Here is a 17,122-nt window from a genome sequence, read left to right on the forward strand (position 1 = left end):
ACATTCGTTAGTGACTCTCATGGCTGACAATTAACGAATCCCAGTCTCGTGCGATGTGACAGTACAGTTCATCCTCACCAGCGAGGGAAGCCAGCGAAATCGCTTTCACATATATTACACCATGAATAAATGGATAGAGCTGAGGTTGCTGAACCCAAACTGACTTTATTTAACCCTGTTCCTGCTGCACTCAGACCAGCGGTGGCGAGTGACTGCTAAAAAAAAACATTCGTACAAGATAATTATTATGTTCCTACGAGACAAAAACATGATCGTGCGAGGAAAAAAACACATTTATGTTTGTACGAGGAAAAAAACACATTTGTACGAGAAAATTGTCACGTTCATACGAGAAAAAAAAAAAAAACGTTCGTATGAGAAGATTGTCATGTCTGTTGGGGAAAAAAAATGTTTGTACAAGATAATTATTATGTTCGTACAAGGAAAAAAACACATTTGTACGAGAAAATTGCCACCTACGTACGGCAAAAAAAAATGTTGTACAAGTTAATTATTAATTATTACGTTCGTATGAGAAAAAAACATGATTGTACAAGATAATTATTATGTTCGTACAAAGAAAAAAACACATTTGTACGAGAAAATTGCCATGTCCGTACGGCAAAAAAAAAAAAACCTTCGTTCAAGAAAATTGCCACGTCCGTACGGGGGAAAAAAAAAACCTTCGTACAAGAAAATTGCCACCTCCCTAAGGGAAAAAAAACATTTGTATGAGATAATTATTACGTTCATACCAGAAAAAAACACATTGGTATGAGATAATTATTATGTCCGTGTGTGAAAAAACACACGTTCGTTCGTCGGATGTGGGGTGACCGGAGACCGTCAAGGTGATGCTCCTACAACACATGCTTCTCAATGGACGAACATGATGGCACTCTGCGCAGCTTCTTGAGAAGCTGTGGACTGTCAGAAGACCATACTAAGAAGCTCCAGGACGACAAAGTAAGTAGACAATCTGAAACGCATGTCAGTGAATTCACATCATCTGATTTGGCCTGTTGGCCGGACTGTCCGGCATTTAAAGGCTCGGTCCATTGAGAAGCAGGTGCTGTCGGACGTGTTTTTTTCCCTCATACGAATCAATCAAACGATCAATAAAAATATCTTGCCGTGGCAGTTCAGAGCTTCTGTACTTTGTGTGCTACGACCATGTTTGTGTGTGCATGCCAGAGTGTGTGTCTTATAACGCTTCACAACTCTTGTGTGTTCACTGCTGGTGTCGTTGTGAGTCTTTCCTCAGGAGGGTGGCGCCGTCGCTCCAGATGTGCAGATGTGACTGAGTAAAAACACAATATCGTCATTCTCTTGGGCAAATCCCGCTGAAAGCCAGGGATGGTATGGCGACTGAAGCTATCAGATGGCACGGCACGCTAAAAGGATTTGCTGACATGGATGACAATATACCGTCCACTCCATGCTCCATCTGATATTAATCCAGTTTCAATCTCATCTGAGGAGGATGATATTCATTGTGTGTGTGTGTGAATGTTTATAATCTATTGATAATGATGTTATTCTCCAGATGTGCGTCCACTGTCTTATCAACCAAGGGTGAAAATATATCTGAGAACAAGAGCACCACACTTGTCTCCACTGTAGTGGACAAGTTCTGAGTCATTTGCCCAGGTTAGGAATCGAAGGCAGAGCTCCATGGTTCTTTTCTGCTGCCCTCATTTTTGAACCTTAAGGTCTGGTTCCTATTGGGACAGGCCAAGCCAACACATACTGGGTGATCACATAGGCTCCTCGGACACAGTCGCACAACGAGGTATGTGCTTATGTATGACATCAGGGAAGCAAAGAGCGACAGAAATAAGAAAGAACACTTAATGCTGTCTAATGAACTTGTGTTTGTGAAATGGCTTGTTTTTGTTTTAACTCTTTTGAACAAAACAAAAACAACAACCAGGTATGAACGCCAGCTGCAGTGCCAGTGGGTCACCACATGGAGGAGCCGAACACTTAAGGTTTTCATCTCTATTGCTTTTGAGATCCTCTGTAATGGCAACTTTTATGAAGGAGTCAGTGCTTCTAGCACAACACCAACCTACTGAAGTATCTCGAAACCTAAGGAGAATTTGCAAAGTCCAGCCCTGGTTGCCCATGGTGCCACTGGCCCTCCTTGAAATGAATGATTTTTTAAATAGAAGAAAATAGAAAAAAATGTAATTGGAAAAAAAAAATAAAATAATAAAAAAAAAAATATATATATATATACACTTTGATTCCAAACCTTTTGCATGAAAACATATATATAATGAGGTTCAGTTTTGCTTATTGATTTACACTATATAGTGTAGGCAGCCCTGGTTGCCCATGGTGCCACTGGCCCTCCTTGAAATGAATGATTTTTTAAATAGAAGAAAATAGAAAAAAATGTAATTGGAAAAAAAAAAAAAAAAAAAAAAAAAAAAAAAATATATATATATATATATATATATATATATATATATATATATATATATATATATATATATATATATATATATATATATATATACACTTTGATTCCAAACCTTTTGCATGAAAACATATATATAATGAGGTTCAGTTTTGCTTATTGATTTACACTATATACATTTCAATTATTACTACTAATAATTTATATTATTTCAGATTTTATGTCTGCCTTTATAAGAATAATAATAGTGTGCCTTTTCAACAACAAAAGAAAGTATAAATAATGAAATAAAATGATAAAAACAAGCATTGTCACTTATCTGAATCTGCTTTGTTAAACGCTTTGCCTTCATGAGTCATACGTTTGCCTCTCAGTAGGACAAGCAACACACACAGTCACTCGATCACCTGGCAGGTGAGTGGTGAAGGCCAGGGCTTCAGGTTTTAATTCTTCCTGAAGTGACAGATGGCACTGCCAAAGATTAACCCACTGTGCTCTAATCCTCATCTTGTAATGCACAACGCCGTGGGCAAATAATGCAAAGCACAATTAATCGACACAATATTTCCGCAAGACAAGGTTTGAGCTTTTACAGTCGCAGTGAGTGATCAGATGATTTTAAAAGCGGATGATTTCTTTTAGATCCATTTTCCTTAGTTACGATACATAAACCTACAATGGCTTATATTGTGGGAAAATGCAATCCCTGAAGCTTATTGTGTCATATAAGTCATATGGTCAAAGCTCACTGCTCATCTCATCCAGTTTCTAATCCTGAGCCTTCAATCACAGCCGCACATGCTGTCCTCGCTGCTCCAGTTGTGGCTGGAGCTGCCGGCTGCACCGTGGGGAAATTTCAGGGAAAGATATATATGTGTATAAATTGACTTTCCAACTGCATGTGCTCAACTGCATAATGCTTTCGATCAGTTGTATGAAATGATCCTTTCATCTAAAGACGCAGTGTTGTTGAGTGACGTCAGGTTCTGTTGTCCAATTCATGACACTGAAGTCATAAGGAAAAAAAATCATAAGTTCAGGAAAAATGCTGGAAAAAAACTGAAGTGGCCTGGAATGTATGAAACAATGTCTTTTTCTTATTTTAGAAAACCATTATTTTTTCTTCTCATGATTTTCAGTGTTTCATGATCTTCATTCACCTTTTTTACGCTTTTTATTCACTCCTTTCGATTTACATGGATTTATTTATTTATTAATATTTCATACAACTGCATTTAAAAAAAATGTTCCAACGTCATTTGTGTGTTAATATTAATACTATTTCTTTATTATTATTATTTTCATCCTTCCAATTTTCTTCTTTCTTTTCTTCATTTTCTTTTGAGTATATCTAGTTTTGCACCATAATAATAGACTATTTGTATTTACTAAAATTTAGGGTCAGGGAGTTATGTTACAATTTTATCTCTTGCTCACATCGATTTCAAAAAAGTTAACAAACGTATGTTTTTTTTTATTTTATTTTCAGGGACAAATATGAAAGTGATGCAGCAATATGCATTTTTCTTGTTAAAGGATGAGGTTTGCTGTGCAGGTGCCTGTCAACATCATGGTCCACCAAAGTGACTCCTCCCTGACCTCATCTGTCTGTCCGTCTGTCCATCACCATGGCTAACAAGAAGATTGTGATCTACTCTCACCTTGAATCATCTGTCGCACCGTCTACAGTAGTGCACATACTTCTGCCTTTCATCTTCAACTCTTCCTCTGGATATCAATATCTCAATACAACTGAACTAACAAGACCCCCCACCGTCACTCCCCTTTGATGCTTCCTTTCATCCCCTTTTCATTAGAGTCTGACATGGGCCGACGGTGACATCTGCTCCGGATTGGTGTTGAGGTGCTCCATCAGTCCACTCCAATCCACTGCTGGAAGTTTAAAGCACGTTTTTGGCCACAGATCAGACACTGATGTCTCCAGTGAGACATGCTGATATTAATAGCTTGGCTCTCATCCTGGCCGTGTCTCTAAAATGCTCCATTAAAAAAATATCAACTGAACATGTCCAGCAGTTTAACACTCGGACATTGGGAACATTTGGGATTAAATTCAAAGTGGACCAAATTCACATTGCACATCTGAATTAATGGGCAAATTTGGGAGCATCATGGTGAAATAGTTCGGACTTTCCAACTGAATTTGCTTTTATTTCTATCCTGCTGTTACTACAGGAATAGTACGAGCACCTGTGGTCCACATTCCCAATTCAGATTTTCCATTTTGGATTATTATTGATAATCTCCAGTGTGGTCTGCCAAGGGCAGAGGTTTGTTTTCAGTCCTGGCCCTTTCCTAAACTAGGTCACTCCCTCCTCGCCTCCACACGGTGCAGGTTAGTCAGTCACCGAAAGAAACATCAATAGATCAACTTCGATTCCTTGCAGTTTGTGACGCAAAATGTGCCATTGAATTCACAAATGAAACATCCAAACAAATCCTTCACCGGAGCCATGATATTGTGACGACAGCCGACTCGGCCTTTAGCTGCTCCTCGCGTGGATCAACCCCGCTGCCAGCTCACCACTTCCCCCTTTCTGGACTAGCTTTAACAACAAATTACAGTGCATCGTGTGCGCTGCACATGAGGTTATCATTTGGTGTAAAAATATAAAGTCATATTAGCACCCTTTTTTAAAAATTGAGAAACACTTTAAATAACCCAAAAATAGTTCCCAAACATGATTCTTTCATGAATCTGTTTACGCAAAAAGTTACTTTGAGTACAGACCAACAAACCTTCTGCACGACAACTAAAATGTGTGATAAAATTTGACTCCTTCATCAGATGCAGATGTTGTCATCATTATCAACATCTGAAAACTGTCATGGTCATTTTCATGAACCGTTAATTCGATTACAGTTTTTCTTTGACTTTGCTGCCCTCTAGGGGTAAAAAGCTGTTAGTGTTTACCCCAGCTTCAAATCAGAATCAGAATCAGAATAGAATTATTGTCATGGTCAGTGGGGTTCCACCAACTAGGGAAGTGCTTCGAAATGCTGTTAATAAAATAAAATAAAATAAAATTCACCCAGACAATATAGTTTTAAAGGTACGTTCTTTTACAACAATTTTATTAGCTCAAAAATGATGACTATGAAAGTGAATGTTTCTTTACAGAAGAGAACTGCTCCACCTAGGCGAAAGGTAGCCACCTTTCATGCTGAAAAGTGATGACACTTTCCTTTCCAATTTTTCCTCTCTTTTAAACACGGAGTGTGAGAGAGTTATGGTTCAGTTTAGTGGTGTGAGTTCAGTGTTTCATGACATTATGTCTCCTTTACATGGCTCCCACATTTTTTCGAAAAATAAATAATAAACACTAAAAATACAATATATACTCATTATTTTTTAAATGTTTTATTTTATTTATGTTTTTAACTTCATTATGATGAATGTTTTTTATTAACTTCGCGTATATATATATATATATATATATATATATATATATATATATATATATATATATATATATATATAGTTATTATTATTATATTATATATTATTATATATTCATGAACGTAGATTTAAGAAATTATTTTGTTATATTCATTTCATTATTTCATTTTCTCACATTTACGTTGTTCAACTCGGCCAAAGCTGCCCTTTTCAGTCACTGTATATTTTCTATTAACATTAATTTGATTTTAATTTATTCTGTACCATTGTCAAAATTATGAATTTTAAAACGTATGATCATTTATTTACTTTTTTATTGTACTAAAAATTGTAAACAGAGTTGAGAGTTCAGTTAAAAAAAAAAAAAAAAAGCTGTGCACTCACTTTGGGTCACACCATGAACAATATCATGTGTGAAACATATAATAGTGTGTCGTATCCGGATGCTAAAATATGATGAATATTATGTACTTTTTACTTTTTATTATCATGCAATCAATGCAATTGCATTGAGCTACGTTATATATGACACATGTGGTTCGTTTAGTCTTCATCATTTACGGGTGGATTTCGTTGTCATTGTCATTTCCAGTCGACAGTGATCCCTCACCAATAAGAACCGCGCACACTACGCTGCGCAAAATAAAGCGGTTGCCACAGCAACCAGTGAGAGACAACACAAACGGTTAGATGGACGTTTCAGCTCCGACGACCTGAAGACAGACATTTAACCATCAGCCGGAGAAAAAAAATCTGCCTCTCCTTCTGCTTTAGTTGGGACGGGGGGGGGAGGGATGTTGCTGGAGGGGCGTGACCTGGCGCACAGGATGTCCCGAGCATGGACGTGGTGAGGTGACGCGTGGTCCCGGGCTCTGCTGCGCGGGGAAGAGCAAAACTTTTCTCCCTGTTGTGAGACCAACGTCACCTGACTTGAGATTTAGCTCCGACAGTGTTTGATTTTTGATCAAGTTTCCATTCATTTCCCACCGAGCATCTGGTCTGAGCAGAAGCCAGAGCTGGCGGTGAGGCATCGATGCTTCTCCGGGGTTTCCCTGCCGGTGATCTGGTACTATGAAGCGTCCGACTCGATGAAGCAAGATGCGGCCACGGAGAGACGATGCTGCCGTTCCCAGATCCAGACTGTATCGACTGCAGAGAGAAGGCTGCTGTTGAGGTTTGTGAGCAGCTCCATTCATGCACATCCATTCATCGCACCACGGTCCCTCACCCCCAACACGCTGTCTAACACTCGAGATCGCTTGAAAAGAAGTCGCGATTGGATCAAGAACACATCATTTTGAAGGTTTAAATCTGTCATCAATATGATAATATCGATATAGTCCTGTCATATGGTGAACAAAACTATGATTTTTTAACGCAGAACGCAAGCCATTAGTATGTATTTATTCATGTTGAGTGGGGGTGATGTTGGAACTGCTCCCTATTGAAGACCCATCCCCCCTGTAGTAATACATGGACACCACACACACACTCTCTCTCTCTCCCTCACACATAACCTTGTTAACCTGACTTCAGAGGACCTAGTAATGGTTCACATCGATTTTAGGGGGCGTCACACATGATGTGTTTCACAAATATCAAGATGAACATAGACATGCTTTCATTTTCCACCCCATAATGTCACATGGACTGGAGCCCAATGTTGCTTCTTACTGGGGCTCCAGTCCATGTCAGGGTTAGGACACACACTCAAGTGGACTGACCCTGAATATCTTTGTGTACTGTTCGGTTTAATACATTTGAATGTGAAAGCATCCCTCCTCCTGAAAACAAACCTGTCAGAGGAATAACTTGTGCATCTTCCAACCTGTTTGAGAGACTGCTTCCGAACAAAGGTTCCTCCAACAAGGTCTTTCATTTCACGAGTGATCGATTTCCTAATGGCACATTTGGCCGCGTCAATACTGAACAGGGTCGCAGCATTCCCTTTCAACCCGGACATGGATTCAGCAGCTGTTTAAATGAAATGACCCGGTGTCAAATGAGTTGGAAAAAAGTGGGGTTTGGTTCAACAAAGTGACACTTCTCTGACTCTTGCTTGTCGTCTTCAGAAGGTCAGTGCTCCTCACGCGTCTTCATCTTCCTCTGGTAATGTGCCACTGTGTGTGAGGAGCTGCTCTTGGGTTTTGGAGGATTTCCTCCTTGCCATCTTGGAACTCTCAGCTTCCCTGGAAAGAGAATATGTGCCTCGGCCTTCATTTCCAGGAACTCCCATGGTCCAATGTAATCCTGGTCTGATCATTGATGGTCACGTTTCTAGCCGGTCATGATGATCTTCTTCACTCCTCTTTGCATCCCACCTTCTCCCTATTAGAAGAACCTAAGAGCATCAACTTCCATGTCTTCTGGCACCGAGTACCTCATCGTGTTCTTGGCTCTCACGATGGCTTCCAAGCGGGCGCCTCTCTCCTCAGCCCCAGCAAATGCTTTTCTTCATTTCTTGGTTTGGACGCTTTCATCCAGAACCTTCCATGTTTTGCTGCTTGACTCCAGTATTTGCCTTTGTTTTGTCTCCCTTTGTGTCTTTTGTGACTCTATGTCTCTGTTTTCCATTTTGTACACTATATATATATATATATACATATATAACTTTTCAAGGAAATATCAATTTGATCTACTGTATAACAGTAATAACAATGATAATGATGATGATAATAATAATAATAGCAGCAGTGTTAGGCCTGCTTACTGGAAGTGAGGGTGAAGAGACGTGTCAGTACAAAACCCTGCTCTTATCGCCGAGGTGAGCGCATCACAGACCATAAACGGATGACACCGCTTCCAAATAACTGTCAGATTGACTCACCAACACCCACAGAAGCTCCTGCTCTTGACTGCGGCTCCTTCGGCGAGTATTCTGGGAGGTTTTCGAAAGCCTCCATTAATGTAATTTGTAGTGAGATGATAAACAGAGTGATGTGTGTTTCTGCTTGAGCAGACAGTCAGATTTGCCAAACGCTCCAGTGACTCCTGAATATGCAAAAGTGCTCAGCTTAAGCGCTTCCGTCTGACAGTTTGACGGCAGCGGCGTATTAAGCCTCGATAATTGGGTGATATTTACTGTACGGAGCACACGATCGCTCAACTGCCGGAGACACCTTTTGATTTGAACAGGGCTTTTTCAATATGAATTTCCAGGCGGTTAAAACCAGGTAGGAGTTTGACTTAGCAATTTAAAGAAAATAAAAGTGCGTATTTACTTTCAGTTGTAAGTTCAAACTCGCCCACGCATTCGTGTTTCAACTTGTGCGTCGCACTTAAAGATTGTTTTGTCAAATCTATTCTGTCAGCTCGAACACTTGAAGGCTGAGGGAGGAATCCAGATCAGAGAGGTGTTTGTGTGTGTGTGGGTGCAGTGGAAAACATCGCTGTTTGCTTAAACTCACACAACTCCTTCCTGAGAAAATCATTTTTCTGTGATTCTTAGAAGCTACATGGTTTATGGAAGCGGCTTCTTAAATCAATACTCGCAAAGTTGCAGGTCAAATATCACCTTGTTTGTCCCCACAACCTTTGAAGGCCTCTAAGTAAACTGCCATGTGATCAAATCTTCTGAAAACGCTCATTCTAAACCAGACCTGGACAAAGTGCGGCCCGGGGGCCACATGCGGCCCTTTGTCTGCGTTTTTGCGGCCTTCATGCCGTCTGACTAAAAGTTGTCATTTTCTGTCATTTTTTTTTTTTTTTTGTCATGTGTCTGATTTAGCCAGTACTGGTTCAACAGTTAAATACAACACATTCATGACAAAATTTTTGACTCTTCTTTTTGTTTGTTATTTTAGTATTTTCCTCAAAATTAGTTACAAGGACTGTAGGGGGCACACACACACACACACACACACACACACACAAATTGGGCTTGGTTTTTGTACCCTCTGGACCAAGGATGGTAAACGCCCAATTCTTATGTGAGTGAAGAGAATCCTCATGTGCTGAAAATCGTAAATATTAAACATATTTATTTTATATATATATTATATTTAAAATCTTAAGATGGCACCTGACTTGAATAACGACGTGGAACAGAATGTTTGATATGACAGAGAAACAACACAGGGGGGGTGTTGGGGTGGAGGTTGACATTCACTGAATTCATGACAATAAAAACACAATCTTTTAATCTTGGAAGGTAAATATCTCTCCAGTCTGCAGCCGTCATCACCCGGTCCTTTCCTTCAGGGGTCCGGGTGCGATGTGCCAACTTAAGTTCTGCGAGCAGCAGACATGTTTCTATCATTCAGGTATGATGCTTCCCCCGGGATTCATTCCTCTTTTATCCACACCCCAGACTGAGTCCTCGTACTCTGCATGAGGAGCTATGAGAGTGAAGCCAACCTACTAGAACTACAGTGCACAACCAGGAGTCTGAAAATGAAGACCAAGTATGCAATCGTCTTCATTTTTATTGTGGCCCTGGTCATCCTGGAGAAGGAAAGCAACATCCTTTCGAGGTAAGAGAGCTTGATGATAGCCCAGCTAGCAGTCCTTCAGTGTCTGTGAGTGTGATCTGCTCCCTGTCTGTCAGGGTCTCTGATAAACTGATACAAAGGCAAACGCCTCAGACCCCTTCTCCTCTGGACTTCAGCAACATGACTCAAAGCGGCCTGTCACTGCTCAAGATGCTCCTCTCCAAATTCAACGGTACGCACCGGAACTCCACCGAAGACCAAGAGCTGGACGATGACCCGATCTTCAACTACAACGGCGGGCGCAAACACGTTCTGCTTCTGGCCACCACGAGGACCGGCTCCTCGTTCGTCGGCGAGTTCTTCAACCAGCACGGAGACAACATGTTCTACCTTTTCGAGCCTCTCTGGCACGTGGAGCGCATGCTAGCGACGGCGGCGGAGTCCAGCAACGCTACCGTGCTGGCGGGGATTTATCGGGACGTCCTGCAGGGGCTGCTCTTGTGTGACTTTTCTCCTCTTGAGAAGTTCATCTCCCCAGCGCCGCTGGACCACGTCACCCCTGACCTTTTCAGAAGAGAGTCCAGTATCTCGCTGTGTGAGGAGCCAGTGTGCACGCCGGTGATCAAAGATGTTTTTGAGAGGTATTTTACTAGTGATGGGTAGATGAGGTATCATGAACCAGTATTGCAGGGTTGATGAAACAGCACCTAATTTTCAAAGGACACTACAGTAGATGGCATTCTTGGTTTAGAACGGATATGAAGTTTCATTGAATTAGTTGTTCAAGTCCAAACATTCATCTGGTGGCCTCTGAAAATCAGGGTACTGTTTCATGAAACCTCATCAACCCTATTTTACTTCAGGCTGAGGAAGATGTTTGATGTATAAAAAAACTGTTTTGCTGCAGGTATCACTGTAAGACTCGCCGCTGTGGTCCGCTGAACTTGACCCTGGCGTCGGAGTCTTGCCTTTCCAAGCAGCACCACGCCATCAAGACGGTCCGGGTCCGTCAGCTGGACACGCTGCAGCCGCTAGTGGAGGACGCTCGTCTGGACGTCCGGGTCATCCACCTAGTTCGGGACCCTCGGGCCATCTTGGCATCCCGCATGGTGGCTTTCTCCTCAAAGTACCAGACGTGGAAGACCTGGGCGCAGGACGGCCAGGTGCCAGAAGATGATGAGGAGGTGAAGAGGCTGAAAGGAAACTGCGATAACATTCGACTGTCCGCCGAAGTGGGCCTGAGCCAACCGCGCTGGCTGAGAGGCCGATACATGCTAGTTCGCTACGAGGACATCGCCAGATACCCCATGCAAAAAGCGGAAGAGATGTACAGATTCACGGGGGTGCCGTTCAGTCCACAGGCGAGGGAGTGGATCCTGAGGAACACGCAGACCACACAGGGGGCCAGCGGGATATATTCCACTCAGAAAAACTCATCGGAGCAGGCGGAGAAGTGGAGATTCAGCATTCCTTTCACACTGGCTCAGGTGGTGCAGAGGGTGTGCGGACCCACCATGAAGCTGTTCGGGTACAGATTCGTCGACAGCGAGAAAACACTGAGGAACAAATCCATCAGTCTGCTGAAGGAGAGGCTCTTCCAGAGAGTTTGATGACAGTTGCACAAACCAAATCCTTTATTTATCTTAATAACCTACTGCCATAAAGTCACCCCCACGGTGCCTCCAAGTTACACTGCTGGTGGAAAAGGGAAAGCCTGATTCAAAACAGGGGTCATGTGTTTCATAGAATGTACGATGAAGCAAAAAAGCACTATCTATCCTGCATCTAAGGTGATGCAGCTGAGAATGGAAGAAAAATTTAGAATTCAGGACATGAATTTACTGCAACATTAGCACTGACGCTGGTTACGTCCACGCCAAATGCGATCCGTGTGACAGCGACTGATTTACATGTAAAGGTAATGTTGAGGCGTGATAAATACGGTGGCCCAGAAGGGCAAAAGACAAAAGAGAAGTACGACCACAAACCAAAAAGCACATCTACAAAAACGGAATCCCCAAAGAAGAAACACATTTACATAAACAGAATCACAATCACAAAAACAGAATCGCGACTGTTGTGCAATTTGTCCAAGTTTACTCCTTTCTACGGTTTGCATCAAAGTTATTTCAAATCAGTTTTCGTGGTTGGGTTTCTGTTTTGCGTTTTTTTTGTGCAATTTTTGTAAATGTATTTTCGGTTTGGAGATTGCTGTTTGCCCTTTGGGGCCACCGTAGATAAATGAACTGTCGCTCTACGATATGGGGGCCAGGGATGCGACATGTTTAGGGCGATACGTTGCCAACTTGTTGTGCAGTCCTACTTACAGTGTTTTTATCTGTTTAGTTTTCACACATTTATGAATGTGCTGTTGAAAATGGGAAACAAAGTTGAAATGTAGTAGTCATGATTCGCAGGCTAACCAGGTTGTTAGCTTAGTAGCATATCGCGTTTGGTCATAATTTAAATTCTGATAGCTGAGTGTGTGTAACGGGAATAGGAAGAAGGTGCCACGGCTGATTCGATGCAACTATAAAGTACACGGAACAAGAATTGCTCACTTGGGAAAGGGATGTCTGGGAAGAATGTTCAGCTGCACAACTAGCCTCTGTTAGAAAAGCCATGGGTTCAACAAGTTTGCAATATTTCTATGAACATTAACAAACCAAAACATGAAGTCTTGAACCGTGGAACATATTTTATTATAAAGCACTTGAGCGGCTCCACGGTGAAGGCCTTACTGCAGGGATGGAACCAAATACAGTCCAGCAATACATGTATGAAAAGACGTTAAGCCAACAAAATGAAGAGAGATATATTGAGTCAAACGAATGATAATGGCTAGGGTTAGTCCCAAACCATAACCTCTTTATATTTGATCTTTCTGAACTGATTCATTTTGGATTCTACAAGTTTGTCAACAAGTTTTCTGTTCCACCCAGGAAGAGTCAGTGTTGTCTTTTTACTGTCTGTTGTCTCCGTTTTGATGTGAAAAGGTTGTTATAAACTGGCGTCCTGAAGCGGACGAACGCGTCCTGTGCCTTTAAGTGAAACCCAGGTGCTGTTGCGTTAACTGTCTCTCGGCAACATATAAAGGTGTCCACTGTGAGTCCACTTGAATGGAGTTATTGTGTTGGGTTTGGCCGAGCTGAAACTGGCTGGCTGCTGGTGGAAAAGGGATATGCATTACAGGACGGTATAGCAGTGACCTTGTGCCGTTGCTGTGTTTACAACATTAATATTTACTAGCCGTTTGAAGAGGTGGAACCGAATTGTGAGAGAATGTGCTGTTTATTAGAAGGAACGTGTTTGTGCTGCTGGATTACGAATAAAGTTTGTTATCGATCAAGATTTTCTTTAAAGGCTGTGTTCATATTTGATGATTTATGGTCTGTGGCAGCTGTAGGGGGTTGTACTGTGTTCACTGGGGACCAAGCGAAGCCCAGCAGTTTCACCTTTGTCTCCCTTCCTGAGTCATCACCAGCAACAGCTTGCATTGAATGCTCACCTGGCAGGGCCTTCAAAGTTCGTACAAGTGAAGCTGAGAATCATTCAGAACCACATCAGGCCCTTTACACAGACGTCAATCCAATGTGAGTGTGGCTAATACATTACTGTCTGTTGTACCGTACTGTACATAGACTTTTCAAAAATGTGTGATATACCAACGACTACTACTACTTCTGTACTAGTAACAATGGGGAGGAAAGGAAACTTTGGAATTTATGGGAAAAAACATTCAAGATTGTTGGTGACCAAATAATATATATATATATATATATATATATATATATATATATATATATATATATATATATATATATATATATATATATACACACAGTGGAACAAAGAGTCATGAATGTATTTTCTGATTTTTTTTTCATTCCCCTGTTGTTACTTTTCATTTTATTTTTTTCATTTTCTTCTTTACATACATTACAATACACTATTTTAACCTTTATTTTTTTGGATGCATTCCCCTAATATTAATACTATTTCCTTTTCCACTATATAATTGTGTCACAGACCAACTATTTTCTGGTGACAGCTTGAGCCTGCGTCCACTGAACCTGGACCTATTTGCTTCTTCTCTGCTAAGATAGTAACATGTTTCACTTGTGTCATTTGACTTGTGGTTGTGTTGACGGATCAAAATGATGAACAACCAGTTTGTTCCTGAGGTTCATGGTATGAGCCGTGCCGGCCCCTGCCTGGGAGGTGATGCTGCACATTCCTGAATTTGACTATCTCACAAGAATGTCCAACAAAAATTAACATGCTTACAGTGCCCTATAAAGAGCGTCAGAGACATTCCACTGCAGTAGGGTTCAAATCCTAAAGTGGAAGACAGCAGTCTCAGTGACTCTTCCGTGCCTCCCATCCACACTGTTGCCAAGGGTCCCTAAATGGCTTGAGTGGGAATAACCAGGGAGTAAAAGGCAGTAACAGGGAGTTCATTCACGGCCGCATTCTTTCAAACTGCTCTCAGGCCTTGTAGCATGGAGAAAAGCCCTTCAGAGCTCCCAGCTGTCTGTCAAGCTTCTCCTCCTCCAAGTCATGCTCCTTGTAAGAATAATGTAATATGCCACTATGTGGTGTGAGGTTTATCAGAGATGCAGCTAAATCTTCGTAAATTGTCTCAAAGGAGCGTGACCACAGAAACAGACAAAGTTTATGAACAGCCAACCAATTCAGGAGATGTTATTTCCATGCTTGTGCTCCCTGTATTCTTGTCTAGCGTTGCTGTTTGAGACCAGAGCAGACAGAGACCAAGTCCAAGACCAAGAGGGCCAGACACTGGGTCGAGACCAAGACCATTGAGAGGTGCAAGTAATTGTGGGTATGCAGTTTATGATTTATTCTGAAAAAAACGTTTTTTTACAGTGGGAAGTAAATGTGTCTACATGACTAATAGACTTGTGCTTCTGTAGACAGTTTGGTCTTGCTCTTGGTCTGGGGCCCTTAAAGTCTTGGTCTCAACTCAGTCTCAGGTGAAGTGGTCTTGACTACGATGACATCATTCTTATGACATCATAACCCACCGTTCATGAGATCCAGGCTCAGCTCTTTTGCACCCTCACTCTGTGAACATCAAGATACACTTTGTTTTGAGGTTAGCAACTTTGACGTTCTGTTTTGTCGGTCAGCAACTACACAGTGTCTAGACAACATTTGACTAAACAAAGCAAATTTAGCAACAGTTTATTATTACAATTATGATGATGAATATAATTTAACTATGACACAATTTACTCCATTCATGATTTTAACAATGATTTTGCTATTCATTATTATTATTATCCCTGTGATCTTATGTTTAAACCTGAACCTACTGGTGTGTAACTGAGGAATGATGAACATAACGTACCCAGAGACACCAGAACAGTTGGTGCGCAGCGACCCACTCTGACTTCCTCAGTGGCTGTATCATAAAAATAACTTTATTAAGCTGTAGACACACTTCTGCATTTAGCAAAAGAACTTCACTGGCTGCAGAGAAAGTAAGGACAAAGTGGCTAAAAGCTAAAAAGGGGGAAACTGACTGACTCTACCTAAGGAGATTGAGATCTGCAGTTAAACAGGAAGTGGAAAATAGCCATTAGGACTCTCCGTTGTGTCACAGTTTCTCCTCCAACAGAAAAGATTTTCCCTTAATAAATCATCACGGCTTGTTTCCTATCTTAGGGAGGGTCATGGCTCCACGACCGTCCTGCCCTCCGCCCTTCAAGCAAACACCTACCCTTGTCCAAGCACACTCCGCCGGCTCCCCCTGTTAGCAGGGTAAATAAATCCTGCGGCTGTGTGGAACACTGAGTGCCCTCATCTGATTCTGGAGCTGCCCTGCCACACAGAGCCCTTGTGTTCGACTCACTGAGGTGGCTCCACTCCTGCTGCAACACACAGATAGACCAGCTCTGTGCAGAGCGTCTCTGTAACGCACAGTTGGATGACTCATTTCCATGTTCTTAGCATGAGCTTTAATTGAATTTATTGCTTTTGACTGCTGTTTTTTGGGGGGGCAAATGTTTGGTCTTATTCAGAGTGTAAGAAAAAAGAAAGCAAACGTCCAAAGAATGGATTCTTTTTCAAGAATTAATTCACACTTGAGAGGAGAGGACTCAAAGGGCAGCATCAAACAGACACCCGTGGTGCTCTTCAAGTATGGAGATGTATAAATGACATTCACAAAAACAAGCATTAGATTTAAATAACTTCTTCTCTACTTTCAAAATGTGAGTAGTCTAGATTTAAAGAAAATATGACACACATATTGATAAAACACAAGTTGTTGTGTATGAATGTTTATTTCAATCTCATTTAATGCATTGTAATTGCATTTAATAATTTTCCACATTTTTTTTGTTTTAAAGGTTTTTTTTTCAAATGTTTATTTCTGTTGTCTTGTGAGGACTAAATAATTAAAACTGGAATAAATTAATATACAATACCGACTGCTTTATCATAACAGTACACTCAGCTAAGTCATTTTAATACATTATATATTCATTTTGAAAGTAATTTTCTTGAGAAATACGCAGTCAGTCTAGAAAAAAAGTTAATGCATAAGCTTCACTGACTAATATAACCTCCAGGGCGTCATTGATCCGCTGAAGGTAACGGAAGGAAACAAATAAGTAATGTTGCTTAATGTCCTGCAGAGGGCAGTAGACGCCACAAAATCACGATCGGTTGCGCGTTCAGCTGCTCATACTGTCTCCACGGATCAACTGTCAAAAAAAAACAAAAAACAAAAATGAATATATATATATTCTTTTACAAACATACTATCAACTGTTCTCTAGTGCATGTTAGAGGTCAAGTCAAAACACAAACATAAGTGTA

The 17,122-nt window shown here is 41.1% G+C and overlaps 1 protein-coding gene across 1 annotated transcript; it reads left to right on the forward strand.

The window, feature by feature from the left end:
• Nucleotides 1-10,213: 10,213 nt before the first annotated feature.
• On the forward strand, nucleotides 10,214-13,585 carry chst3a (carbohydrate (chondroitin 6) sulfotransferase 3a). The gene is made up of 3 exons (XM_053875396.1): nucleotides 10,214-10,318; nucleotides 10,393-10,917; nucleotides 11,184-13,585. Exons 1-3 carry the CDS (start codon nucleotides 10,239-10,241, stop codon nucleotides 11,884-11,886), a joined length of 1,308 nt encoding a protein of 435 aa, XP_053731371.1. The 5' UTR covers nucleotides 10,214-10,238; the 3' UTR covers nucleotides 11,887-13,585.
• Nucleotides 13,586-17,122: the final 3,537 nt, after the last annotated feature.

The sequence above is a fragment of the Synchiropus splendidus genome, chromosome 9 (assembly GCF_027744825.2).
Source record: "Synchiropus splendidus isolate RoL2022-P1 chromosome 9, RoL_Sspl_1.0, whole genome shotgun sequence".
Taxonomy (NCBI): Eukaryota; Metazoa; Chordata; class Actinopteri; order Syngnathiformes; family Callionymidae; genus Synchiropus; species Synchiropus splendidus.